The sequence below is a fragment of the Liolophura sinensis genome, chromosome 8 (assembly GCF_032854445.1).
Source record: "Liolophura sinensis isolate JHLJ2023 chromosome 8, CUHK_Ljap_v2, whole genome shotgun sequence".
Classification (NCBI taxonomy): Eukaryota; Metazoa; Mollusca; class Polyplacophora; order Chitonida; family Chitonidae; genus Liolophura; species Liolophura sinensis.
The window spans coordinates 30,955,352-30,982,377 of record NC_088302.1 but is presented as its reverse complement, the minus strand read 5'-3'; the positions used below and the strand labels follow the sequence as shown (position 1 = coordinate 30,982,377).

The following is a 27,026-nucleotide window of genomic DNA, read 5'->3' as shown; positions in this document are numbered from 1 at the left end:
GTACACTCCATCCTTGATACGGGTTAAAGGAGAGTTGGTGCTTAGTACTTCAGGAGTGTAGAAAGAGACAGTTCTTAATAACTGACAAAATGTGTTATCAGTGTGCATTCTTTTTGGAACCTTTTTGGCACATTTTAAAAGGATTGGATAACGGCCAGATGATTTAAATTATGAAGGTACTTAGGTGTATTCTTTGCTTGGACAGGCAATTTCTAGATTCCGCAGCATTTGTTTTGTTACAAGGTGGTGGCACTTTTTAAAGTGATGACCATCACTTAGTGCAAAACAATATCAGGCCTATTTTGCATGTCAGGATAATAGCCAAATCTGCCTGGACAGATTTGTTTATGGTTCCTCTCAAAATTGAACTTTAATTCTTTGATCAAAGCTTAAAAATCAATTTAATGTACATACATTGAGATGCAAACCTCTTGATACATTCCAAGGTCACCATTCTACCTTCCTGAAAGCTGATTAATTGTATGCGTGTCATTTAAAATCAAGTAAAAAGTAATCATAAATGCGGTGCACTGTTTTGACTATGACTTAGTATAAAAATATATACTTATGTTCTAAAATGTAATTACCTTATAATTTTCAGTGATGACCCTTGCTATCTCAAACAGGAGACTGATCGGCGTTTGAGGAATGTAAGTTACACTCTTTTGTTTATCACTAATATTTATGTTTCACTGTTATTTATGTCTGTCATTAACAACTTCATTGAACTTCATTAACAACATTTTTGCTATTTACAGAATGGTCTCAACTGCAGTTTTACTGCATGCAATTATTATATGCTCAGCGGAGAAGCTTTTTTCTTAATCTTTCTGTTATCTCTTTAGCAGATATGTTTTGTTTTTTTTCATCGTTTTTCTTCCAGATATAATAATTTGCGCATGAGTGAGAATGTTAAAGACAGCCTCTAGATATATAGGTATAATAAATATATGTCAAGGATATTGGCCAATGAATATGTTAATGATGTGAACTTTGACATGAAGTTATGTCAAAACACATTTTTTGTCGGTTACATCAACTTGAAAGTTGTTTTGAATTTACTGATTGTGAGCGATAATAGGAAGATTGATGGGTTATTTGTACACTCAGGCTGTAAGGGAAAGTGGACTAGTTATGAGGGTGGGGTGGGGGAGGAGTGAGGAAGATGATACATTCTTCATTTAGATACTTGGAGAAAAGCTCCTTCTGAGATTTTGAAAGTAAAGAATATTGGCCTTGGATTGTGTGAGGCTTTGGAACTGACCTCAAACAAAGATTGTCATACTGTGTGTTTACCTTGGATAGTGAGGCTTTCATACTGACCTCCAGCAAAGATTGTCATATTGTTGGTTGACCTTGGATAGTCAGGCTTTCATACTGACCTCCAGCAAAGATTGTAATATTGTTGGTTGATTTCGGATTGTGAGGCTTTCATACTGACCTCCAGCAAAAATTGTCATGCTGTTTGTTGACCTTGGATTGTGAGGCTTTCATACTGACCTCCAGCAAAAATTGTCATATTGTTGGTTGACTTTGGATAGTGAGGCTTTCGTACTGACCTTCAGCAAAAATTGTCATACTGTTTGTTGACCTCGGATTGTGGGGCTTTCATACTGACCTCCAGCAAAGATTGTCATGCTGTTTGTTGACCTTGGATTGTGAGGCTTTCATACTGATCTCCAGCAAAAATTGTCATATTGTTGGTTGATCTTGGATAGTGAGGCTTTCATACTGACCTCCAGCAAAAATTGTCATATTGTTGGTTGACTTTGGATAGTGAGGCTTTCGTACTGACCTCCAGCAAAAATTGTCATACTGTTTGTTGACCTTGGATTGTGAGGCTTTCATACTGACTTCCAGCAAAGATTGTCATGCTGTTTGTTGACCTTGGATTGTGAGGCTTTCATACTGATCTCCAGCAAAAATTGTCATACTGTTTTTTTGACCTTGGATTGTGAGGCTTTCATATTGACCTCCAGCAAAAATTGTCATATTGTTGGTTGACCTCGGATTGTGAGGCTTTCATACTGACCTCCAGCAAAGATTGTCATGCTGTTTGTTGACCTCGGATTGTGAGGCTTTCATACTGACCTCCAGCAAAGATTGTCATGCGTGTTGTTGACCTTGGATTGTGAGGCTTTACCTCCAACAAAGATTGTCATACTGTTTATTGACCTTGGATTGTGAGGCTTTTATACTGACCTCCAGCAAAGATTGTAATACTGTTTGTTGACCTTGGATTGTGAAGCTGTCATACTGACCTCCAACAAAGTTTGTCATACTGTTTGTTGACCTTGGATTGTGAGGCTTTCATACTGACCTCCAGCAAAGATTGTAATACTGTTTGTTGACCTCGGATTGTGAGGCTTTCATACTGGCCTCCAGCAAAGATTGTCATGCGTTTTGTTGACCTTGGATTGTGAGGCTTTACCTACAACAAAGATTGTAATACTGTTTATTGACCTTGGATTGTGAGGCTTTTATACTGACCTCCAGCAAAGATTGTCATACTGTTTGTTGACCTTGGATTGTGAAGCTGTCATACTGACCTCCAACAAAGTTTGTCATACTGTTTGTTGACCTTGGATTGTGAGGCTTTTATACTGACCTCCAACAAAGATTGTCATACTGTTTGTTGACCTTGGATTGTGAAGCTGTCATACTGACCTCCAGCAAAGATTGTCATACTGTTTGTTGACCTTGGATTGTGAGACTTGACCTCCAGCAAAGATTGTCATACTGTTTGTTGACCTTGGATTGTGAAGCTGTCGTACTGACCTGCAGCAAAGATTGTCATATTGTTGCTTGACCTTGGATTATGAGGCTTTCATACTGACCTCCAGCAAAGATTGTCATATTGTTGCTTGACCTTGGATTATGAGGCTTTCATACTGACCTCCAGCAAAGATTGTCATATTGTTTGTTGACCTTGGATTGTGACCTCATCACTCCGAATTTGGAGGAAGTGGCTACATATTGGAATAATATAACGTCTGGCTCAAACTAGAAATCTTGGAGATTTTGATTAAGTTGTTGGAGATACTGAAAAAAGGTTGTCTTGTACAGATTGCAGGACATAATGGCATCAATTAAACGATTGTGATGGGGATTACATGACCCTATTATCCCGGCACTTCTCTCACAGGAGGCAGTGGCAAGCAGATGACAAGGTGAAAGATGATATGGGAAGGTATAGGGAAATTAACTGCATTGAATGATATTCTGAGAACGACATTTGAAATGACTGGAAATTACAGTATGTTAGAAAACAGGACGGTCTGCACCGCATTTGTAAATTGTGAACATCAACAAAACCTGGTTTTGGACGTATGAATCAGTGTTGCAGAGTACTGTATTACCTCCCATGCTATTTAGACAATGTTTTCACCATCGTGTGTATGTCTGAGAGTTAATTGTGTTGGAGAGAGTAAAATGGCAAATGCCCGGATGTCTGCAGTCTTGAATGACAACAGGTTTGGTTCAGTGATGTTGGCTGCATTGGTCACATTGAGACCGTAGTGATTTCCTGAAAATATTAAAGAGAAAAAGTTTTGCATGGTAAAAGCTATGAGCCAGTGCAGATACAATGCTCAACTGCAATTACACACGGTACTTGCCTGAACAAAAAAGGTTGTAGTATCAAGCTTCTGCTGAGAAGTGCCTGCTATTTGTGACATTCTGCTTTCAAATTTCAAGATTTTTGGTAATATCAGCCCTGTGGGTCAGTGGGTTATTTATGCACCCACTCAATTCTGCTTTGAATTAGGATTTTGTGAAAGGGTAACCTCAGATTGAGAATTACAGCTAAATGCTGGTCTCAAGCACGAACTATATAAGATAATGACCCACATTTGTGAGTTAATTATCTCTGATATAAAGTAATCAGATGAGGTTGATGTAATCCGAGGGCTGTGTATAGAGCAGTGTTGGTAGCGCATACCTTACCTGTACTGGAAATTACCCTGACCAGTCAGGCTGAACTAACAATCATGTGGGTGGCCATTTCACTCAGGCTTCTAATTAGAATCAATTAATTGTGGCCTGTGCATGTCATTAAGATAACGAATGCTGTTAAGCTGAAAAGAAGAATAAGAGGAAAGGTTAATCTTGTAGAAGTTGAAAATTTACCTGGTGATTTTATGCTGATAGTCAAGAGCTGCTCTTTCAAAGCACTTGTAAGAGTTTTTTGCTGTTAAATGGTGTTGCAGTATGACTTGTTTTCACGTTTATGCAAATTAAACAGATGTTAATCCGACGTCCAACATAGCTACAAAAAGCAGTAATCCTGCCAACATGAAGATGATACATGTGAAAAGTGTGTAAAATTTGCTGCAAATTTTTTTAACAGCATGATCGACTTTATAGATGTAGATTGAAAACGGGTGAGCTATATTTAACACTAGATAAATACAAATTGTATAATTTGAGAATTGATAAGTGATATTCACTGCTCACAGTATGTATTGATAATTATATTTAAACATAAATGTGAAGTATTTGTCAATTAAACTGTATAAGATAACTCTACATGTCGACCGGTATTGATGTTGATATATACACGATCGTCTATAACCACTTTACTGAAGTATAAAAATTTCATTTTAATAAAATTTTGTTATTTTTGGATGGAGTAAAATTGAATTAAAAGATTAAAAGTACCAGTATAAAATATAATATATAAAATTTCCTTCACAGAAGGCCAGTACATACGGTGTATATGTATGGCATTTAGATGTGGAACACACCTGTTTGAATTGATATCTCTCATCACAATGTCTAATTCTGTCATGTGGGTGTATATATGAAATCTTGATAGTATCAGGTGTAAATCATTTTGTCGATAATGCAGGTACAGGTGGAACTATGAGTAACAATACGTGCGTGTTGTAGGTGAGACAAAAGTGCTTTAAGATTAGCTGAGCGAATTGTTCACGGAAGATTTTTTTTGTTTGATCGTATCTCAGAACAGCCCATTGTTTTATTACATTAGACAGGTAAAAAACACAGCTTTGCTGTCAGGTATAAACTTGTTGAATGAATGAATGAATGATTATGGCTTAACGCCACATCAGCAATATTTCAGCCTTATCGTGGCGAGAGAAACCTGTTGAAGTCTTGTCTCCGGTAAGGGTGAAGTGTTACGTGGGATAGCATACCCGTTCCTAGCCACTTCAGAGGGAAGGTCAACCTAACTTTGGCTTAAGATATTACTTTAAATCAGGTATTGCAATATAATGGATAATAATGTAATAACTAGCTGCTTATGTTGACAAACGAGAAAAATATTTGTAATTACAGTGTATATTATAAATTTCATTTTATATTTTGTTTAATAATTTGAGACTTATTTAGCAAGATTTAAATTCTGTCAAACTATGTAAATCTAATAATAAATTCAGGGTCTAATGTTATTAATTTTCTTAAGCCTACATGGAATAAACTTTATGAAATAAATATGAACTACTTAATATGTACACAAGGCAAGATTCCTCATTGTATAATTATTACGCTGCATTTTGATTATGTATTTTATGTGATGAAAACCAGAGCTCACAATTAAATGTCCATGTTTGTACATAGATGAGTTTCTGTTAAATCTGCATAGTACCTCTTTTTAAGGGCACGAAAAAGAAACAAAAGTCAAATATATTTCAGGAGAAGAATGTAAAGGACTGCATCTGACTTCCACGGAATCCTTACACGCTCATGTAGTTTGGTTACCTCAGTTGAGGGTTGTCAACCAATAGACCTATAACTGCTCAATTTATTGATCAGTGACGAGGTATATGTTCTGCACTGGGTTTTTGTTATATTAACATGTGGTCCAGACCATGAAAAACGTCTACAGTATCCAATAAGAAATGCAGCTTTTATCCAATAAGAAATCCAGCTTTTATCCTATTAGAAAGCTAGCTTTTAACAGTAGCATGTGTTTGTCAAATGTATGTGTACGTGACATATTTAAGCATCAAATCAAGCTGGCAAAGGTTTTCACTATGGTGATGGATGTTAATTGACCAAGTGTGTAGTTTTTCTTTGGCTGCTGTGGTTGTAGAGAACAAGGACATGGCATGCTACGTGCCAATCAATCAAACTGCGTCTGTTTGCTGGGCAAACATTTATTGATATTTATTAATAATGATTATGAATAAATGATTTGAATTGATGTGTAGAAATCAGTTAGGTTTATTTTTGGTTTATATAAACAGATATCAAGTGCACGTATGGAAGAGTTTAAAAACATTTTGGGTACTGTATCGTACATTTGGTATGATAGACTTTTTAATTATGATGCGTGTAAGTTTATATGAGGCCTTTGTTGACTTTCAAATTTTTTCTTGAAAAAAAAATGAAAATGAAGTTGGTGATCAGTACATTTGCTGTACGACTTCACATATCTTGTTTATCATGAGGAGGAGCTTTAGTTTTCAGTCAATTAGTATAATGGGTCGTCTATTCTGTCTTTACTCCCACAATTGTAGGGTTTCTCATATGCCGGTGGGAAGATGTGTTGTCGAGTATGTACTAAACCTTTGGATTGTGGGGACAAAGCAGTAGAGTCTGCTGAGACAGGAGTAATGAGTGGGTTAGCAGTCAGGTAAAGGGTTAGAACCTGCTCAGCTGGGATGTGAGTGGACTGCTGTATGTAGGGGGTGGGGGGGGGGGGGCGCACAGAGGCACAGAATCATGTACAGCAGGAGAAAGTGCGTGTGAGTCATCTCCCCCTGATACACCTACGCTAACAGGATTTTCTCAGGCGTCTGTCAAACTTCTGTCAAACTAGACCAGAGCCTTTACTTAGTCTGTGGCCATGTGTGGTTTGTCTCTACCTCCTGCATCCCTGTAGTAGCCTAGTTGTCATACCTGAGAAGTTTGTCAATCAGCAGCCAGACTTACCTGGTACACTCAGCATCCCATGGTAACTGCTTTGTGTAATGAGTACTTGTACAGTCAAGCACCTGTCAACCCTGTAGGTCTTCTTCATTGACAGATAAATTTGTCTGTGTCTGTGGGAAGTGGTTGACCCCTCAGACCACATTCCTCTAGTTTTCCAACAAAACAACTGTGATTATACACATACGCCAACAAGTATGTATGGTGTGACTGTCAGGTAAGGTCTCGTTAGGGCTTTGTAATCAGGGGTTAAGTCCAGTGATGAATATGATATCAACAAAAACATAAGCATTAATATTTTTATTTATTTATATTTTTTGGTTAGACCTTGATGACTGATGGGGGTACATGTGGAGACTGCACGAAAATCAGTATTTGTAATATGAGGCTTGTTTCTAAAGGTTAATAGGTAATTTGGTTGGGGATAAGTTTTTTAAAAACTAAAAATATTTAAAGTACATTAGTTTGTCGTCATTTCTAAACTGTTAATTCCTGTAGATAGAATGAAATGCTCAACCTTTTAATACTGCATAAACAATCAATTTTTTTTAACAGTTTTTTTTTTCAACTCACAAACATCACCACGAAAATTTTCAAGTAAATAATAATCAAACAAGTTGAAATTGATTCAGTAGAACAAATGTAATCCAGGTTGATGATTGTACTTACAGTCATTCACAGGATTCGGTGTTTCACTACACAAAATTACCTGTGTCGATAAAGGCAGAGCTTTTAATGAAGGTCACTTTAAAACATGCATCCAAATACAAAATGGCATTTTTATAAATGAGCCTTCGGTGCAGAATGTGAAGAAGTTTGTGCACGGTGAACTGTGTCAGGTGTATCTGCTGTAAATCTGCAACATATTCAACCTCTTTCAATCAGTGGATTTATGAATAAAATGATGATAACATGATTCATTTTGCGTCACTAAGGATGCAGAATTCATAAAACTGTGCAAATCATTTCTCTACACATCATAGTTCTATCAGAATGTTGCAAGATATTGGTTTGCAGAGGTGATTGAAAAGGTAAAAAAAAAATTAGGGTAGGTGCTACAAAACCTGTATGTTAACTTCAACGTGACCATAAAATGTCCAAATGATGATTTTATTGATAACCATCATCATTATTATAAGTCATCACTTGTCAAGGCAAATAGAAAAAATAGTAAAGAGATAGTTGGATTTCCTGAATATCTGGAAAGTTGACCTTAATGTGTAGTCTGTATGCAGTGCTTGTGGTGTATAGGATTCTCTTTTAATGACTTCTGGATTGACCTGTCACTTAGTAACTGTCATCCATCATTTCACTTAGTAACTGTCATGCATCACTATAATGCTGGCCGTCGTCATATAAGTGAAATATTCTTGAGTACGGCGTAAAACAGCAGTCAGATAAATAAATGAATAAATAAATTGTGTGATGAGGAACGGTAAACTTCCATTACCATAACAGTTTAATAGTTTTGAAGATTACAATGAATTTGCCAATTTCCATATTTTATAACATCTACTAGTTTGCCATCAAGTTTAGAGCAACCTTTCTGGACATTTGACTATTCCAAACCAGATTAAAGTATAGTTTTTCTTAAAAAATATGTATAGTAAGTTATCTTTGTAATCTTTCTTGTTCTTGGCTATTTGGGTGACATTATTGAGAGTTAAGATTTATTAAGATACTATACCTATTTCTGATTTTACACATTAAAATTAAATTTGGAGAAAAAACAGCATGTGCATTCATGATTTAAAATACCTACAGCGGTGTGTCTCGTGAGAAAAAAAATCTTTCTCGTTTTGTGGTGATTGTGTGGGACAAGTCGACATCACAATTCGATGTTGTCATATCCCCTGAAACACACCCTTGTGGACATATCTTCATTGGAGCAGCTTAGGTCTGTCTCTAGTAGGGTGTGGTTGCATGAGAACTGTACAAATCATCAAGCTATTTTTTTTTTTTTTTTGGACTTTGCTGACATCTGTACCAGTACTATATTTATAACAGGAAAGTTTTTGTGGCCTGGCAACCAGGATAGGGGGCCTATGTGTGGTAGCAGAAGAGGTGGTATTAAGACATGCGTGTACATGTGTGTATTGTATGATTCAGGGCATGTATATCAGCTGCTGAGGTGTGCTTGTATACATGCAGCTAATAGCAAAGAGTTGGCAGTTGAAATCAATGAGGTGTGTTAAGTCACGCTCCAGGAATGTAAATAATTACCTCATCAGCTCATTTTGATAAGGTAAGGAATGCTGCATTAGTTTTGAACATTGTTGACAAACATCTTTAGGACAAAAAATGTTTGTAAATGTACATTGTTAATTTATAGGTTTGTACTTGTATGCATAGATGTGCAGCCGAGGCCGAGTAAAACTTTGACATATAGCTACGTTTACAGGTGGTTTTGGTATGCCCTTATTGCTGGTCGTATTATGGCATAGTGATCGTCTGCATCTGTCTGTCTGTCTGTCCATAAGCTATTTGCTGTTACCAAGCTTTGCTTGTTGTTAAAAGCACGACATGGTATGGCTGAAATGTTGCCCATGTGGCGTTAAGTTAGAATCATTCAATCTTGTTAAAAGCAATGAAATTTGTTCAGATTTTGTCTTGAACACCAGAGCAGAAACAAATCTCATCTCTGTGAAATGAGAAGTTATGCCCCCCCCCCCCCTCCCTTTTTTTTTTTTTTTTTTTTTGGATTTATTATTTTTTTATGTTAACACTGTATTTGTATTTGTAGTATTTCATTACTTCACTTAAGAGTTTGAAATAAGACAATCTTTTATATTTAAATCATCAACACCAAGCCTGATGGTATTCTCTGGAGTTTATTTGATCTGCCTCAGTCATCGAGATTCTAAAACCCTCATTTGAAAATGCACACAGTTGTCAGTATTTGAATAAGTTATTATGGTATGTACAGTAAAGATCAGTATTGCCAACTTGCTAATGTGCGGCGCCAGTAGAACAGCTTGTGACCCTTATATGTGATTTCAGTGAAGTGCAGTGTTCCTGCGTGTCTGTCATTGAACTATGTTACCTGTCAGTAATTTATTATAAGGACGCGTGAGATCTAGTTTCTTGATTTCATTAATTTGCCTGTAGTATTCTTGTATGCTCCATTGTCTTCATAGTCTCATACTTTTGACTCTTCACGCTCTCTTAAAAAAACTAGGTTGACCTTGGATTTTGAATTGCCATTCTATATGCAATCAAGTCTTACCTAATTTGATATGTCATGTTAAGAAGTTAACATTAAGCTGATTTGGCTGATTAGGTGTATTTAATATTTAACTGTTCTTTTTAATTAGCTTATTAGGTAACAGTATTAGGGTGTGAAAATTACCAACACACTTGTAACATTATCTTTTCATTTTGATTTTTTGTTTGGTACGATTAGTTTCAATGCAGAAAACAACAAATTTATAAACCGGTATTGAGCCATGAAGGTTAGTCTTCATTTATCTCATTAGCTGCAGGATCTTTCTTAAGTGCTGATTTAATCTGGTAAACAACTCCATTATTTACCTGTATTAAAACATTTTTCGTGGCATTTCTGACTTTGTTACCTGGGCACACGTCTTTGACCTGTCATGACCTCATCGTCTGGTGTACAACTTCAGTGATATGTCTTTGGCTCCAGAAACATCGCCACGGAGACAGAACTGCCGTGTAAACTGATTCTTATCAGTATCAACATGGACATATTGACCCTTAATTAGCATCTGGATCTGTTTTACATTCTATCTGCGCTCTGTTCCCATGAAAGTAGAAATTAAGTAAGCGTTAATGGCTGAGCCAATAATATACATCCATGAATACCTTTATGAAAATGCCGATCATGACTGCCTGGAGTTGTGAAGCTAAAATTATTTTAATTAAAGGTGTGTACTTTTGGCGAGCAACTTTTTTTGTGAAGAGAGGTAAGCTGTTCTGAAAACTAAAAACCTTTTTCAAAAAATATTTATTGGACTTAAATATTTAAAAGCAAAGGAACAGTTTATGGGGTTTTAAATAGAGATTAACAGATTTTTTAGGAAATTTCTTTTACCTACGTTATTATATAAGAAGTGAAAGATGTTACAATTGACATTTTGTAAACTGCATGATGACTGACTTTTTAATATATTTTTAATACATTTTTTTTTGTTTCACCTCTTTCCTTTTAACTGTTAAAAATGTTTAAAAAAAAAACTGTTGTTTTCCTATCATGTACAGGGTGTGAACATTTTACCAATTATCACTCCTGGAAAAATATAACTTTGTTCAATCAGAATAAATGTACCAGACCTTCATGTAGCTGAAGCTTGCACCCTGGGTTGTCATTCATTACAATACATGACATGGTCAAAATGAACATTTTTGTCCCAGTCCTCGTTAACATCTGGCAATATCATGCACATTCATACGTGCACATACGAGTACGTTTTCAGGAGTTCATAATATACCTTTCTCATTTTCATTACGCCATTAAACTTTCAACTTTTTCAACCACTAAAGCACCTTTTTTTTTTCAGTGAAATTTATGCATACATTCATTATGACAATCATGCTCAAAATGATATGTTTGTGTCATTGAAGATTCAAGCTTCATAAAACTGTGGAAATTATTTCTCTACACCCCATCATAAGAAAAATGAGGATAACAGAATTGCTAGAAAAAAAAGCCAGCCTGACACTTGACATTCAGAATATACCAATTACAATGGACCTTAGTCTTTCTAATAGTTTTTGAGTTTCTGAGAATTCTGTGATATTGAAATGATTGAGGAGACTAAGATGTCATGTCAACCATGATCTGCATTACCAACAGTGTATATCCCTGTAAGTTCAATAGTAACATAATCGCCGTATAGTCTTCTTAAAGTAAGCTCGTACAATGTGCATACTGTCTACATGTAGGCTGACATATGTTCGCTATATTGTCTGGACTTTTTCTACCTGTTTTTTTTTTTTTTTGTTTTTTTTTAATATATATATGTATAACCATAAATCAAAGAGTCCAAATTTACATAACCCACATTGAATAATTCCCTGCTGGCTTTGTGAGAAGGGTAGACTTCATACGAGGACTATAAAATCTGACCTCTCTGGTGTCAGATTGCATAATTCTCCTGCCAGGTATTGCTGGTATGATTGGGTGCTTTATACAGACCACGGGTGCCGAGGCAATAATCGTGTGTGTACATGTACAGATGGTATAGGATATCACATTATCCCTCTGGTACAGACTGCCGATACCGAAGAGCTGTAGGCCTTTAATAATTATAACATACTTCATGGGAGCAAAGAGAACGAAGGCCTGGGGTTAGTTGTATAGTCTCTGACCCCAGAGACAGCACTTCCTACATGTATATGGTGGATACACCTGAAGGTCAGACCGGCAAAATTTGGTTGTCACAAATTAGCAATGCTATACCTCCCCCCTCTCCACCTCCCGTGGCAGTTTTTGTTATGCTCAAGGTGGAGCATATACTGCCAGTCTTGTTCTAGCCAGTGAACCGTGACCAGGTGTTATCGGGGTAGTGCGGGAGCTCAGTATCGGCTGGACGATCAGATCGGGTTTTCTACTGTACCTTGTGCTTGGACCCTGAAAAAGCAAGTTTCCACTTTGTATTACCTGAGCTCCCATTGTTGACAGCCCTGGTATATTATTACATGCACATACCATTAGTAGAGTGTCTAAGGGCTGATAGTCTATACGTGGCTGTGTTCAAAGGTGTGACTATATACTGTACACAGTAGCTTACCTGAGCTTACCTGCTTCACAGGCAACAGGTGTTGGGATAAAGTGTCTTCCTGTGGAGAGGAGCTATCATCGTTATCTTTTCCATACCTGAATCAGGTGTCAGAAATACAGGTAAGTCTTTGTGGGTGGTGGGAGAAGTGAAACCATAACCCCCCCATAGGGTGAACACATTAAGAGACTCTCACAGATCCATGGAGTACCTTTAGCACCTGGAGTCTCTCAGTTGATTATCTTAGCACAGGAGTTACAGTGTACATGAAGCTATATACCTATACATTACCTGGCAGAAACTCCTGTCAACCTTTATACATGTAACCAAGGTAAATTCCATCTTATTTAGACATTTTTATGTTTGTATTTTGCACAAATAAGACCTCTGTGAGTTAAAAACGCCAAGTGGTCAGATTTGCGCTGTCTCGAATTGTATCATTTTAGTCCATACATTTTTTAAAAGATCATAAACAACTGTAGATAAATTTTATCTTGGGGTCCGCCTGAGTATATTACTTGGCATATTTGACATGATAGCTGTGTGTATTTATCGGCGTAAGAATGAGAGCAAATACCTGTTTCTTGGTGTTGGCCGTTGGTAATTATATTTGCTATGTTCTTTTATTTTGACATGGAATGCATTAGTGCTTGGGACTTAAGAAAGAACTAACGACAGTCTTTATTTAATTATCCTGCTTAGATTCATGTTCATCATTAAGCATTACTTGAGTACACATTTTCATCATCAAAATGGCACCATTTAATAAAGATCCATTCAGGGACAACTTAAAGTGTGAATTAAGGCTTTGTAATTTGAACGGGTGTAAAAACATGGGAGTTGAAGCTGTCCGTTTCCAAGTATGTACTTATGCTTCAAATGGACACCACATACACTGGCCTGAATTAAGCAATGTCTTATTCCATTTTGAGAGAGTTGTATTTAAAAAAAAAAGGTTGTGAGCTACCCATATATTTATATATTAGATGTCAACACACTGCACAGGTCATTAATAATTAAGTCATCAGGTGCAATATGTGGTTTACACCAAAGGGCGTATTGTTTTGGCATCACCTCCATGACCTTCAGGTCATCCATCAAATCACACAGAGGCTTCCCGCTATTGTAGGCCCGTGTAGTACAACAGCTTGTGCTTCGGCCCGGGATGGCTCACTACCTGGGTAAATAGGCTTCAAATTGACTTTTAACATAACCCATAGGGGTTGTAGCTGAATGCGGTTTGACAGTAGCCGTTTTATGCTTCATTGCTGAGGTCATTGGGGTGGAACAGGTTAACTTTAAAGATCAGCAGATGAGCTCCCGTTCTGACTGGGCATCAGGTAGCCTGCTCTTGGAGCACTAATGAGAATTACTACCCCTGGCTATATAGGTATCTGGTGATCTGGACCCAGAAAAAATTTAAATGTTTGAAAAGATTTTGTCTGCCTGTGTGTTAATCGTGTTCCAAACCAAATGGATAGATATCAGCATTGACTTCCTGTCAGCCATGAGCCACCTGTGATCACGGATGTGTGTTATGTACTTACACCTGGGAAGAAACTCTAAACGAGTGAAACTCCGTATTTTACCTGTATGTGCAAATGAGTGAGGCACGCAAATGGAGTTACCTGTGAATGAACCTGTAAGGTAGGAAACGAAGGGAAGTAGGAAAACATGACTTGTGTTGTACAGTTGTTTAGATGAAGAAAAGTGTCATGCAGAAGTTAACCCTAAGAGGAGAAACAAAGCGAATACCAGGGTGACTAGTCCTGTTACTTTAGTGACCATGGTAATTACTACATGTATTTACTTGGGTTAAATTATGCCTACTAGGCAATGTAAATACAGTGGAAAAGTTAAGGAGCTGTTGAAGAGGTTTATGATATATCTGAGCTTTCTTTTTGCTGTGACCATCCATCAGCAATGCATGTGCAAAGCAGATGATACCGGTGCCAAACACGTGTACATTTCGATTTATGCAGTTTTGTGGTGTTTATATGATGTAGCACGTATAAAAATATTTGAGTGCCAAGAGTAGTAGGGTGTCTATGATGTTCACAGGATGAAGTAAAAGTATTGTGTTATGATGCTTGCAGAATGGAATAAGAGTACTGGGGTGTCCATGATGTTCACAGAATGAAGTAAAAGTATTGTGTTATGATGCTTGCAGAATGGAATAAGAGTGCTGGGGTGTCCATGATGTTCACAGAATGAAGTAAAAGTATTGTGTTATGATGCTGGCAGAATGGAATAAGAGTACTGGGGTGTCCATGATGTTCACAGAATGAAGTAAAAGTATTGTGTTATGATGCTTGCAGAATGGAATAAGAGTACTGGGGTGTCCATGATGTTCACAGGATGAAGTAAAAGTATTGTGTTATGATGCTTGCAGAATGGACTAAGAGTACTGTGTGATGATGCTTGCAGAATGGAATAAGAGTACTGGGGTGTCCATGATGTTCACAGAATGAAGTAAAAGTATTGTGTTATGATGCTTGCAGAATGGAATAAGAGTACTGGGGTGTCCATGATGTTCACAGAATGAAGTAAAAGTATTGTGTTATGATGCTTGCAGAATGGAATAAGAGTACTGGGGTGTCCATGATGTTCACAGAATGAAGTAAAAGTATTGTGTTATGATGCTTGCAGAATGGAATAAGAGTACTGGGGTGTCCATGATGTTCGCAGAATGAAGTAAAAGTATTATGTTATGATGCTTGCAGAATGGAACAAGAGTACTGGGGTATGACGTTTATGAGATGAAGTAAAAATATTGGGGTGTGATTTGTAGGAGACGGGGGCTGGAAAACCAGTAGTCTGTTGAGAATTAAGGCAGTAGATTGGATAAAGTACTGGCAGGAAAATGTTATCTTTGCATGGGAAGGAGTACTATATTGTGGGATGTTTATACATGTATGGGGTTAAAGGTGTTAATGAGGTAATTGGTGGTCAGGAGTCCGTATTAGACTCCCCATCTACAAGCGTAAGCCCAGGTAGACATGAGAATCGTGAAAACGTCAGTCCACAGTTGGGATCGTCTCTCAGTTTGCTGGAATTTCAAGGATGTAGAGAATGTGTGACAGGAGAGTGGATAAAAGTGCTGTCATCCTGGTTGTGGACTGTGGACACTTAGCCATTAAAAACACCCTCTTATTTATATACTCTCCTTTCAAGCTGTACCTGCCACATAATGATAGAGTTGCTCTCCCCTTTAGAGCCAGCCCTATAGAAAAAAAGACAGGCGTAGCTCCGTCAGCTATCAGCTACAGCTTGAGTGTGGAATGAACAGAAATGAGTCCACACCTTACCGGAACTGTGCTCAGTGACAAAGCCTTATCTGTGTTGGAAATATACTGATGTATTCTCAATATTTTTGGCACAAAGCAGCACATATTTTTTGCACATTTTTTTTTCTGTGTGTATTTACATATTTAAAGCCAGCACATTACAGTTGACCCCTGCAGGAAAGCACTGAGAAGGATTAGGTATAGTGTTTACATATACCTGGCTCATCAGTGTTCGCTGACAGGTATTGGTCAGGTGAGCTTTTGAGAATATCTTCATGGACATAAATTTATCTGGACAGGTAGATAGAAACTAAATGACTTACCTGTCCTTACTAACCAGGTAAATAGAAAGTTAATGACTTACCTGTTGTTACAGTGTTTGATCTTCACTCTTACCCTCGACAAATTTGTCATTAAGTGTAACACAAGAACAGCTATGTAGATGTTTCAAAAAATACATGTTATATCCATGGCAGGTAAATGTGTAAAGTTTGTTTCCTTCATCAATATGTTTCTTCTACCTGTGTTTGATGATTTCTGTCATATCAATAATTAATACATTAATAACATTAAAAGTCATTAAATATATCATGTACATATATTAGTGATATTGAACCAAGGTTTAATTTTGTCCTAGAAAAATGTGCAAACTTAAATATGGAAATGTATCTGATGGAGATCAGTATGTTACATCTGGTTATCATGACTAACATTACTACTGTCTGAGTTCAAGTCCTGGCTCAGTGGACACATAGGACAGATAATCCATCTTTAGAAGGGATAGAGCAAAAAGACAAGCCCCAGGGGTACAGTGATCACAGGAGTTACGGTGATTTTGGCAGACATGAGAATCTTGAATGTATCAGTATGTATATTAAACACGGATTGAATGTTGTTTGTACCTTTTGATGGTATAAAACCATTCCAAGTATTGTATGGTACTTTGTTCAGTTGTCTGAAGAATATCTCTGAACTTTATTATGGTTTATATAAGATGAGTATTTATTTATTTATTTATTTATTTATTTGATTGGTGTTTTATGCCGTACTCAAGAATATTTCACTTATATGGCCGTGGCCAGCATTATGGTGGGTGGAAACTGAGCAGAGCCCGGGTGAGAGGCTTCTGGGTCACTACGCTGCGCTAGCGCAGTAACCTACTGAGCTACGGAGGCCCCTATAAGACGAGTACATGCAGATATAAATCTAAATGCCGATAAAACCACCTTGTGATTAATGTACAGGTATTCTTTGAGTATGCAAAGGATAGGTAGTAATGATTGCCATTTCTACAATTGTACAAAATTGTACAATACTGTGATTTGTTCACTGCCATTTCAAAGGTTGCCATATGGCTGAGAAGATAAGCAAGAAACTGCAAATTGGTCAAGTGTATCGCTTAAAGGGATTGCATATCAAAATTTCCTGTTTTCTCAGTGAAACAATTTTTCAGGTTTTTTGTTGGTAAAGTGAAGGAAATTCAGTGGATTTTTTTTTGTGCAGTGTTAAACACTGAAATTATGCATAAAAATAAGACCATTGGAGAGTAATAACATACATTTCAGGTTTTGTGTACAAATGCCATTTGCATCATTGTTTATATGTGGAAAAGTTAGGAAACACAACATGCTTGTTGAAGGACCATGTTGACCTTGACGCCAATTTCTGCATGAGCAACGGACTTGCACGTGAGGTCTAAAATAATTCAACTGAGTCCAATCCTGGGGCACAAGGGGATTAAGCCTTAGTTCTTAGGGCTGTTATGCCAAACTGGATTAGCTAAGTGTGTTGACCTTAAGTGGGAGTGGAGGGGTAGGGGGGTAGGGGGTGGGAGGGGAGATGAGGTCAGGGGAAAGTCAACTTGTGTGTGGTAATCTAGCTGGCATTTGGATTCCGCTGATTTGATATTAGTGGACATTTTAATGCCCAAACATGGTAGGGGATTTTAGTTTATAACTACCTGAAACACCTCTGTCTATTTCCTGATATGGAACACAAGAGTGAATCCCTGTCAAGGTGATTTCTCCAGGTGTGTGATTGTGTGTACAGATGTTAGCGCTGTACATGTAGGATTGCACAGGTGAATGCTGTACAGGCAGATAGGATTCAGAGGTTCACGGCGATTGGCAAACTCAGGATATTGGTCAGTTAGGTTAATTACAAGCATATTGTACCCTAATTAGTTTATTTATAGTCTTTTCCACCTTTTATATTGTATGTATAATTGGTAACATCAGTGCCATTGGGTGTGTTCATTCGACGAGATTTAACCGCCAGCTATAGATAGTCTTCTAGAGTTATTGTTAATGTTGAAATACTTTGTTGGTACACCTGCATTTTTTTACTATTTATTTATATGTATATGTATATATGATACTTTTTTTCTGATACATATATATTTATGTCTGAAGCTGTGTATGGTCCAATATCCAACCCCATTTTGTCTTCCATCTTTTTTGTACAGATACATACATGTATATGTATCGACACCAAGGACTCGATATTTTGTTGGTTGGAATAGAGCCTCTAATCTTTTTGGCTATCTTGAATGTTTTTTCTTTTTGTTCTGTGTGGACCAGGTAATCATATTTCAGCATACCTGCTCTTCCCTCGTGCATGACACACCATAGTGGTAGTGTATATGTATATAACACAGCTTATGCTGTACAAGTGTCTGTAATAACTGTTTATTCTTGTTAGTGTCGAAAACTATATTAAAACCACTGGTTCCAACAGCACCACACGCCAGCACCCCCACCCCACCCCACCCAACCCCCAGAGCAGTTACCCCATTGTGCCCCTTCCTATATTCCACAATCCCTTGTGAGTTTGGTAATATTTATGACAGGGATTCTTGTTTTGTACCTGTGATAATTCTTGTTTTGTACCTGTGATAATCGTTGGTATGTGACATGCAGTGCCCATGTACCTGGGACATACACATGCAGGCTGTGGCCTATAACATATTTAACTGTGTGTATCAGTTCCATGGAATGTCCATGCTTCTGACAACACCTGATTGATGCTCTAGATGTACCTTATCCGTCACATTAAATTTACCTTTTCTTGCATTTAGTGGATGTCCTACCTTATCCATCACAGAGCTAGCACATCCCTTTCTTACATTCTGTGGATTTTTTTTACCTGCCATAAATTGGATGCTGTCTTATAAATAGCCCTGATAGGGACAGAGTGGGCAGAAGCACTTTTGAGCCTTGCTCAGTTATTTATTTATATCATTGCTATTTGATGCCAGACAGTACTCAGTGATTTATCCCCTCAGTCAGGCTTATTGCCACTGGCACCTCACAAACCTCAGACTTAAATTCATCAACCTGGTTCATTTAGAGGTGTTTGAGTCCGGGTGTTAGATTATACACTTACTGAGGAAGGTGCCATGGCTTCTCAGTTCCTGCTGATCATTTCTTTTGTCTTGTTAGAAATGGTACCTATGAAATAATCAAAAGAATGGAATGTAAAGCATGCTATAGCACCTGCCTAATGCATAAATAAATAAACTGTATGCGTTGTTGTTTGTGGTTTCAGGTAGCGCTTACAGTGTACTGGCTTGGACAAGCTGCCAGGAACGTGTATATTGGACCTCAGTTAGATCAGAGCGCATTCTCTGGACTCGTTGCTCAGAATCCCGGGGTTCTCTCCCCTGACCAGTCCCCACAGCGCAGCTGGAACAGTTACAATGGGGGGTCGCCGTGCCGCGTGACCAGCTTTCACAGTGACAACAGTGACCATTACCCCCACTCTGTGAGTCTACCAGACGAGCATGCTCCCTCAGAGGAGTCCTATGGTTCCGAGGGGGGATCTTCTTTAGAGAACGAGCTCAGAGCAGACATGTATCGTCACAACAGTTCTTCGAACCTCAACCGCTGGGGGAATTCCGGTGGTTCGAGAGGTTCATTCGAGTCTTCCTCTGTGTATTCTAACCATGACTCAGCCATGTACCGGAGCAGCCCGAATCTGTCGCAGGGTTCGCACTCCCACACACGCTCCTCCTCCACGGACAGCTTAGATGGAGGTCACGGCTTCCACTCCCGCCACTCGTCTGGCAGTGGGGAAAGTTATGCAACACGCCGTGTTAGCGGGTCGGGCAGACCCAGCGTCTCCGCTAACCCACTTCAGTTCGTCAAGACGCCGGGTGCCAGTCACCTGGCTCAGGCCGCTCAAGAACAGATCAAAATTGCTGAGGAGAGTAAGAAGATTAAGTGGGACACGCTGCAAGAGACCATAGAAGACAACGATTGGCAATCGGTCAGTTTGCTATGATAGATTATAACTCTCTATACCCTTAATGAGAACATTTCACTGATTCCCGAGTGGAATTGAGTAACAAACTGTCATACAGTTATATGTATGAATTCCAGGTATGGGTTTGTAAGTCTTACGCAGAAAGTTATGGTTGCCAGATACGCATTTTATTAAATTACCCTTTCACTCGACAACAACCTTGATGGGAAACATTAACTAGCTGCTAACTATATATACCCCCTTTAACGAAGTCAGGAGTGGGGGGTATACTGGAGTCACCCTGTTTGTTTGTCTGTCTGTCTGTCCATTAACACGATTTTGTCCTTTCATTCCCTCCCAAGATCCGACACCAATTCTGATGATACTTACCATACATCTTGCCTATCATCTGAACTTGTGCATGCTTAAGGTTAATGGCAATCGAGTAATGATCTTCATAATTACCCCCATTAAGGACTTTGCATAATTGTGCTTTTCCATATAATCAGATTTTTTCCATGCAACTTTTCCTAAAGTACTGAACCTGTTTCCATGAAATTTTGCATACACCTTCCCTATCATCTAAACTTATGCTTAAGTTAAAACACAAATCGGGTAATTATTTTTATTACAACTCCCATTCAGGTACTTAGTGTAATAATGGACTTTCATGTTCACAATATTCCATTGTGATTGACACATTGCCCTATTTCTTCTAAATTTTAGGACACCTGGTCAGCTCATTTTAGCCAATATATATGTAATTCTAGCAGGAATATTGAGTTTCTTTCTTCTCACATGTTTAGACCATCTAATGAACAACATAATCATATCTTTACTTTTCCTAAAGGCTGGTAAAGATATGTAATATTCTACATTCAACACTACTGATATCTGTCCCAAATTTTAGAAGAATTAGGATTGCATTTCAGCTGGTTGTACCAGTAGTGCAAGCAGTGCACACCATGAATAGCTCATGAAACAATTTTCATGAGCTATTCATGAATATTTTCATGAATAGCTCATGAAAGTAGTTCTGTATGAAAGCAAACTAAGCAACACTACATCCTGTCATTTCTTTTAAGTATTCTCAGTTTTCTTTCTTTTATTTTTGGAAATGTTGAAGAATGTAATGGGTGGCAGGAGGAAGGGTGGGGGGGCTGTATTTCAGACATCCGGATTTTAGTGCTGCATGGTATTGAAGAGTCGTGTAAATAAATCCAGTGTGTACATGTCAGTTCATGTTGTTTTGTAGAAACTGGGCAGCTGGAAATCAAAACGACGCTCGCAGTCCGCAGCATCTTATGAGCGCAAAGAAGAGGCAGAGGCCCAGGGAAAGGAACAGGAGGAAAAAGCACTACGTGCTACAAAGACGTTCAGTGAGATTGTCAAGGAACGGTAAGTGCACTCATATACTGTGTAGACTGACCGTGACTTCACATAGCTTATGTTTGGGTACTGGTCAGATCTGTTAGCCAATGGTTAGCCAATTACCTGTAGAATATTAGTGCTATCTGGCATAAGAGAGATAAGAAGAAATGAAATGTGCAACTTGCTCTACCAGAATGGCCTCAAAAAGGGCTGTTTTTAGACACTCTATTGCACATGTGTGCCTTACTCCATTACTCTGATCAGGATGAAATCCTTGGGCCATTCTGCACCCATGCAGTATGGACAGTCACTGGTGGGTGGTGACCTGAAAGCTTCATGTTGGCAGGAATGGGTCCATGAGGAGGGGACCAGGGATCAGACTTCTCACCTGCATCACACAAGAACAGTTCTACAATGTACAGCTGACATATGCAGTCACAATGTTCATATCATTCTCTGCTCATTTTGTGCAGTGCGTTGACAACCATCCAAGTTGAATGTCATATTAAAATCCACCTAGTTTCCAGTGCGTATAAGGATATGTAATATCTTGACATATATATCTGATGTTTGTGCAAAGTATAGAAAATATGTAAATACAGAGCTGTACTGTAAAAGAAATGTTCAATATATTATATTTAAACTTCAGCGGCATTGTAGGTTTGGCCATGAAAAAGCCTTTGAGAGAAAAATCTCGCCACATCCAATTTCACTGAAATTTTTGGAAACAACCACAGGCAGTATTTGTAAGCAGTTTTTTGTAACATTGTTTAAAGGACTATTAGTGTCATTTATTGAATGAGTACATTATTTTGGGTCATTGTTTTGTTTTGCCAGAGAGAAACGGAAGAGTATGAACAGTTATCCAATAGAAGAGGACAATGAAGATTACGGCACCACCAACAACAACCAATCAAATGACATCAATCATAATCAGACAGAAAGAAGGAGGGCAAGGGTATGTATCTGGAAATTCAAGCTTTTGTATGTACTTATTATTCTAGTCAAATATATTGACTATAAATATGATAGATGAATTGGTTCTGCTACACAAATGTTTTCTTCCGCACTGAATTTCTAAGCAAAGCTTTTGCAATGAAATGGTTGCCATTATAGCAGTAGGTAACCTTAGGTATTTCATATTTCAATAGTTCTAAGTAAAACTATTTTATGTGGAGCAGTGTGTAATAAACACTTTCGAGAAAATAAATACGTAGTATACTTGTAAGACTTCTTACTTTTTAGAACAGATGCTGAAAGCTGAAATTTACTTTTCCCTCTCATTTTGTTTTTATAAAAGTAAAGATCTCTATATTTTTTTTTTTCATCAGACGGACTAACCATGTGAGAAAAGAGAAACTGTGTAATTTGTATTACAGTTAAAGGTATACATGCATATATTGGCTAAAAAGAGCAGACCAGATGTCCCAAAAATTAAAAGAATTTGGTGGCTAGTATTTCAAAGAATTCGCTGGCCTGGATAGCACATTTGGTAGAGCGTCCGCTTCAGGAGCGGTAGATCCAGGATCAATCCTGGGTCGAGTCACACTAAGACTTTAAAAGAGGAAGTTGTAACTTACTCCCTTGGTGTTCAATGTTATGGGGAAGTGCAACGACTGGTTGACCCGTATCAGTATAATGGCTCAGGCGGGGCGGCTTACTTGCCTTCGGTAAGTCGTTTCAGTGAAGCAGCACTAGATAAAAGGGCGGTGGAAATCCGTCCTGTAACAAGGAGGCACATTACATACACACCAAGGATTCCTTCGTCGTCATATGACTGAAAAAGTGTTGAGTACAACGTTAAACCCCAAGTACTCACTCTTAAAGAATCCTGTGTAAAACTGACTCTTGTGTTGTTACAGGAAATAACAGGCTCATTTGATGACTCAGCTGTATTTGAACCTGCTCCTTGGGCAGCAAGCTCTGACGATGATACTGATAAAAACTCTTCCCAGATGGACACGAGATTAGGAAATGGCGTGCCATCAGAATCCGACACAGAGTCCAACAAGGAGAACTGGACAGAAAACAGCGACTCACACAACAACAACAACAACATAGAGGAAGTTTCCAACAAGTACAATGGTACATCAACAAACTCTAATAAAACCGCCCCCACTACACAGAGGTCTGTGGGAAGCAAACTGAGCAGTATTCGGAAAGCGTTTGAGGAGCAGGTTGAAAGTGATAATGAATACAAGCCGCTCTCTCGTCGTCCCGCCAGAAATTACAGTGTGCAGAACAACCAATCAAATGTCCAGGCCGAAGAGCCAAAAGTGTCTCCAAGGTCGCCACGATCAGACAGGGTAAGATCTGTCTGTAGAATTTCGGGAAAAATCACAGATGGTTTTCAGTATGTTTTATAATCTAGTCATCAAAGTAATCATCAAAGGGTTTTCGTGAATTCGATCTTCGCACATCACTTCAAGGCAAAGTTGGATGTAACCATTATCTGACCTTACCTGGGTATCGAACATCAATTAATAAATTTATCTTATGATAGGTAGCTTGATGTACTGATAAAAGAAAAGAACATTTATTCTCCACCCGCTCCTGGTGGCTACACTGAAATGAATGTTTTTGTAAAATGTTTTTGTAAGAATACATGTGTTAATCTATTTCACTGAATGGTTTGAGTAACTGTAAACCACTAGATTTAAACCATGTCGCTACAGGAAGTGAATTTAGTAACAGAGTCTGTTGTTACTTGGGATTGTATATTTTTTGGGTCTATTCCCAAAGAGACGTATTGTTACGGTGAACTTATATCAGAGGTGAATATTTTACATTTTTTGAACCACGAACCTCAGAATCGGGCGCCTCATTACGAGCAGAAATGCCTTGTTTTTCGACTTATTTTACACTGCCTTTCACTAATACTGTTACTAATTCATTTTTATGCACCCTTGGATTAGGATATTGAGGTACAGTATATCAATACGTTGTAAACATTAGACATGTATGCCAATCTTTCTGAGCCCTAACTCAAGAGCACCTCTCTACTGACAAATAAGACTTGACTTGTTATTTCAAGAACGGTTGTCAGTTTGTGGATTTATTGAAAGAGACCTGAGTCAGAGTTTTCCATACAGTATACTCGTATTCCTCAACCTTTTTGCATATGAATAAAACAACTTTCAGTGCTATTTATGCACATTTTAATTTGATTTTGGAGACAAAACTACATTAGTTAGATTGGCCAGTTTCAGGACTTCACAAAATTGTGTCAGTCAACACAACATAATGCCTTCAGAATATGTTAGAATAAACACCATCATTCTGTGCTGGAATAGACACCTTGCAAACATGTGAAAAGGTTGAAGAATGACAGTATATTGTTGTTCTTAGAAACAACAATCATTGTGTGTGTATACTCTTTTTCTTAGAAGTAATTATTGCATGTGTACTCTTCTTCTTGAAAGTAATTAGTGTGTGTACTGCTTTTTCTTAGAAGTATTCATTTTTGTAAACTGTCTTTTCTCAGACATAACCACTGTGTGTGTGTACTATTTTTCTCTCAAGTAAACAATGTGTGTGTACTGCATTTTCACAGAAGCAATTAATTCGTGCATGTGTAGTGTCTTTTCTCTGGAGTAAGAACTTTGTTACGATGGTTTTCTCAGAAGTAATCCTTGCATATGTATTACCTTTTCTCAGATGTAATCATTGCTTGTATACTGCAAATTGCGTGGAGTAATCAATGTGTGCTACTGCTTTTTCTCAGAAGTAATTATTGTATGTATACTATCTATTGTCGGAAGTAATCATTCTGTGTTTACTGATATTTCTCAGAAGTAATCATTAAATGTGTACTGTCTTTTCTCAGAAGTCATCATTGTGTACTGATTATTTCAGGATTTTGTGGAGAAGACCATTACCATCAGTCAGAAGCCAAACAGTGAAAAGGGATTTGGGTTCAACTTTTCTGGTGGCAGGGACAAGGGCCAGCCAATCGTTGTAGAGAGAGTTTCATTAGGTACAGCAATCTGTTCATCATAAGAGATTTGAGTTTTAGGGCACGTGACCACCTTATCTCATGTTTTAGGATATATCCATGTATCATTTGTATATAATTATGTAAAATAGTAATTGGTCTTTACTCACTTTAGCCATTGTGATACATATATACCCGAAATATTGTTGAAACAAGTCTTTAACATGAAAAAATAAATTGTTATGAGATTGTAACATTTATTGTTAAGCAATTAATTTAATATCAAGAGTTTTATGAACGGATTAAAAATTTGAAACCTGAGTGAACTGGAAAATATTACCAGTCATTTGTAATGTTTCCTAATTTTTTGTTCCCATTTGCTGATTTCGTGTTTCGAGAAAAATTTTTGTACCTGTCCTGACTTTCATGTCCTATTTACGTGTTGTTTTCCTTTTGGAAACTAGGTGGCGCTGCAGATGTCTGTGAAGTGCGAGTGAAAGACGAAATTACTGAAATCAATCGGCGGAAAGTCTCAACATATTCTCATACACAAGTACAAGACTTGATCAAGCGAGCTGTTCGAACTGGCAAACTAGAACTTAAAGTGAAACGATATATACGCAAAGGTAAACAAGATGTTCCTTGTTACCTGATTGGATGTGGTGAGGATTTATTGGTGCGATAGCTGTAGTCGTCACTGTATAACATTCAAGGCCTTTAGCGGCAGTAAAAAGTCTTCATTGGGATCTTTAGACATATTACTTCCACTGCCACCGCTAGACAAGCCTGACCTTTATAGTCTGTGTAATCTATGTAGGTTTGCTTAGGGTTAGCCTTGATCATGATAGCCTGCTGGTGTCCTCACGCAAAACTATTTAATCAGCATTCGTTAATAAACTTATTTCAGCTGTTAATTGTAATCATGCTGTGCGGGACATAAGATAGCAGGAATGCAGGTATATAAACTGGTATTGAAAGAAAAGGTTTTATGTTTTCTGACATCACTTCCTACCTCATCACCGTGACAATGATGACCTTGGTCATGTTCAAGACTTCTCTACAAAATTTTCTAGGGATGGCTGTGATGTAAAGCGAAGTCAGAGAGGGACGCGTGCACTGTAGGGAATATGATTGTTTAGTGATCACCTGCCTTACTTCCACCATTATGTCAACTCAATATGTCAAAGCTGACAGCAGCCATACAATTGAAATATTTTTGAACACGGCGTTGCCGTGAGTCATTTAATCAGATGCAACATTTGACATACTCAGCAGGCATTAGGCACACCAATTTTAGTTGTTTTACGGGCAGAAGAAATCTTTTTTTCAATATTAGAGGAGGGTATAAAAATAAAAATCCACTTTTGCATATTTTTGAGCAATCTTGTCCGTAAAACACAAAAGAAAATGGCATATCCTTACTTTTCAAGTATTAAAATGTCTCAGTTGCAAATGGCATGGACTTGTGCTCTAAAATCAATCCAGAAAGACAACTCAGACAAACCACTGGTAGACCAGTGATTCAGTACTGGTTTTCCTGCATACAGTTTTAGCATG

General features: G+C 37.9%; 1 protein-coding gene across 4 annotated transcripts in view; it reads left to right on the top strand.

The window, feature by feature from the left end:
• The window catches only part of LOC135473991 (LIM domain only protein 7-like), a 75,977-nt gene that overhangs the window by 31,677 nt on the left and 17,274 nt on the right, over positions 1-27,026 (top strand). For all 4 annotated transcript variants that reach the window (XR_010444610.1, XM_064753967.1, XM_064753968.1 and 1 more), the window contains exons 5-11: positions 602-650; positions 19,469-20,188; positions 21,420-21,562; positions 22,373-22,493; positions 23,398-23,841; positions 25,391-25,511; positions 25,934-26,095. Coding sequence is in view for 3 of the 4 variants with exons in the window: in XM_064753967.1 (XP_064610037.1) it covers positions 602-650; positions 19,469-20,188; positions 21,420-21,562; positions 22,373-22,493; positions 23,398-23,841; positions 25,391-25,511; positions 25,934-26,095 (1,760 nt within the window). In the remaining variant the exon portion in view is untranslated. The remainder of the gene's footprint in view (positions 1-601; positions 651-19,468; positions 20,189-21,419; positions 21,563-22,372; positions 22,494-23,397; positions 23,842-25,390; positions 25,512-25,933; positions 26,096-27,026) is intronic.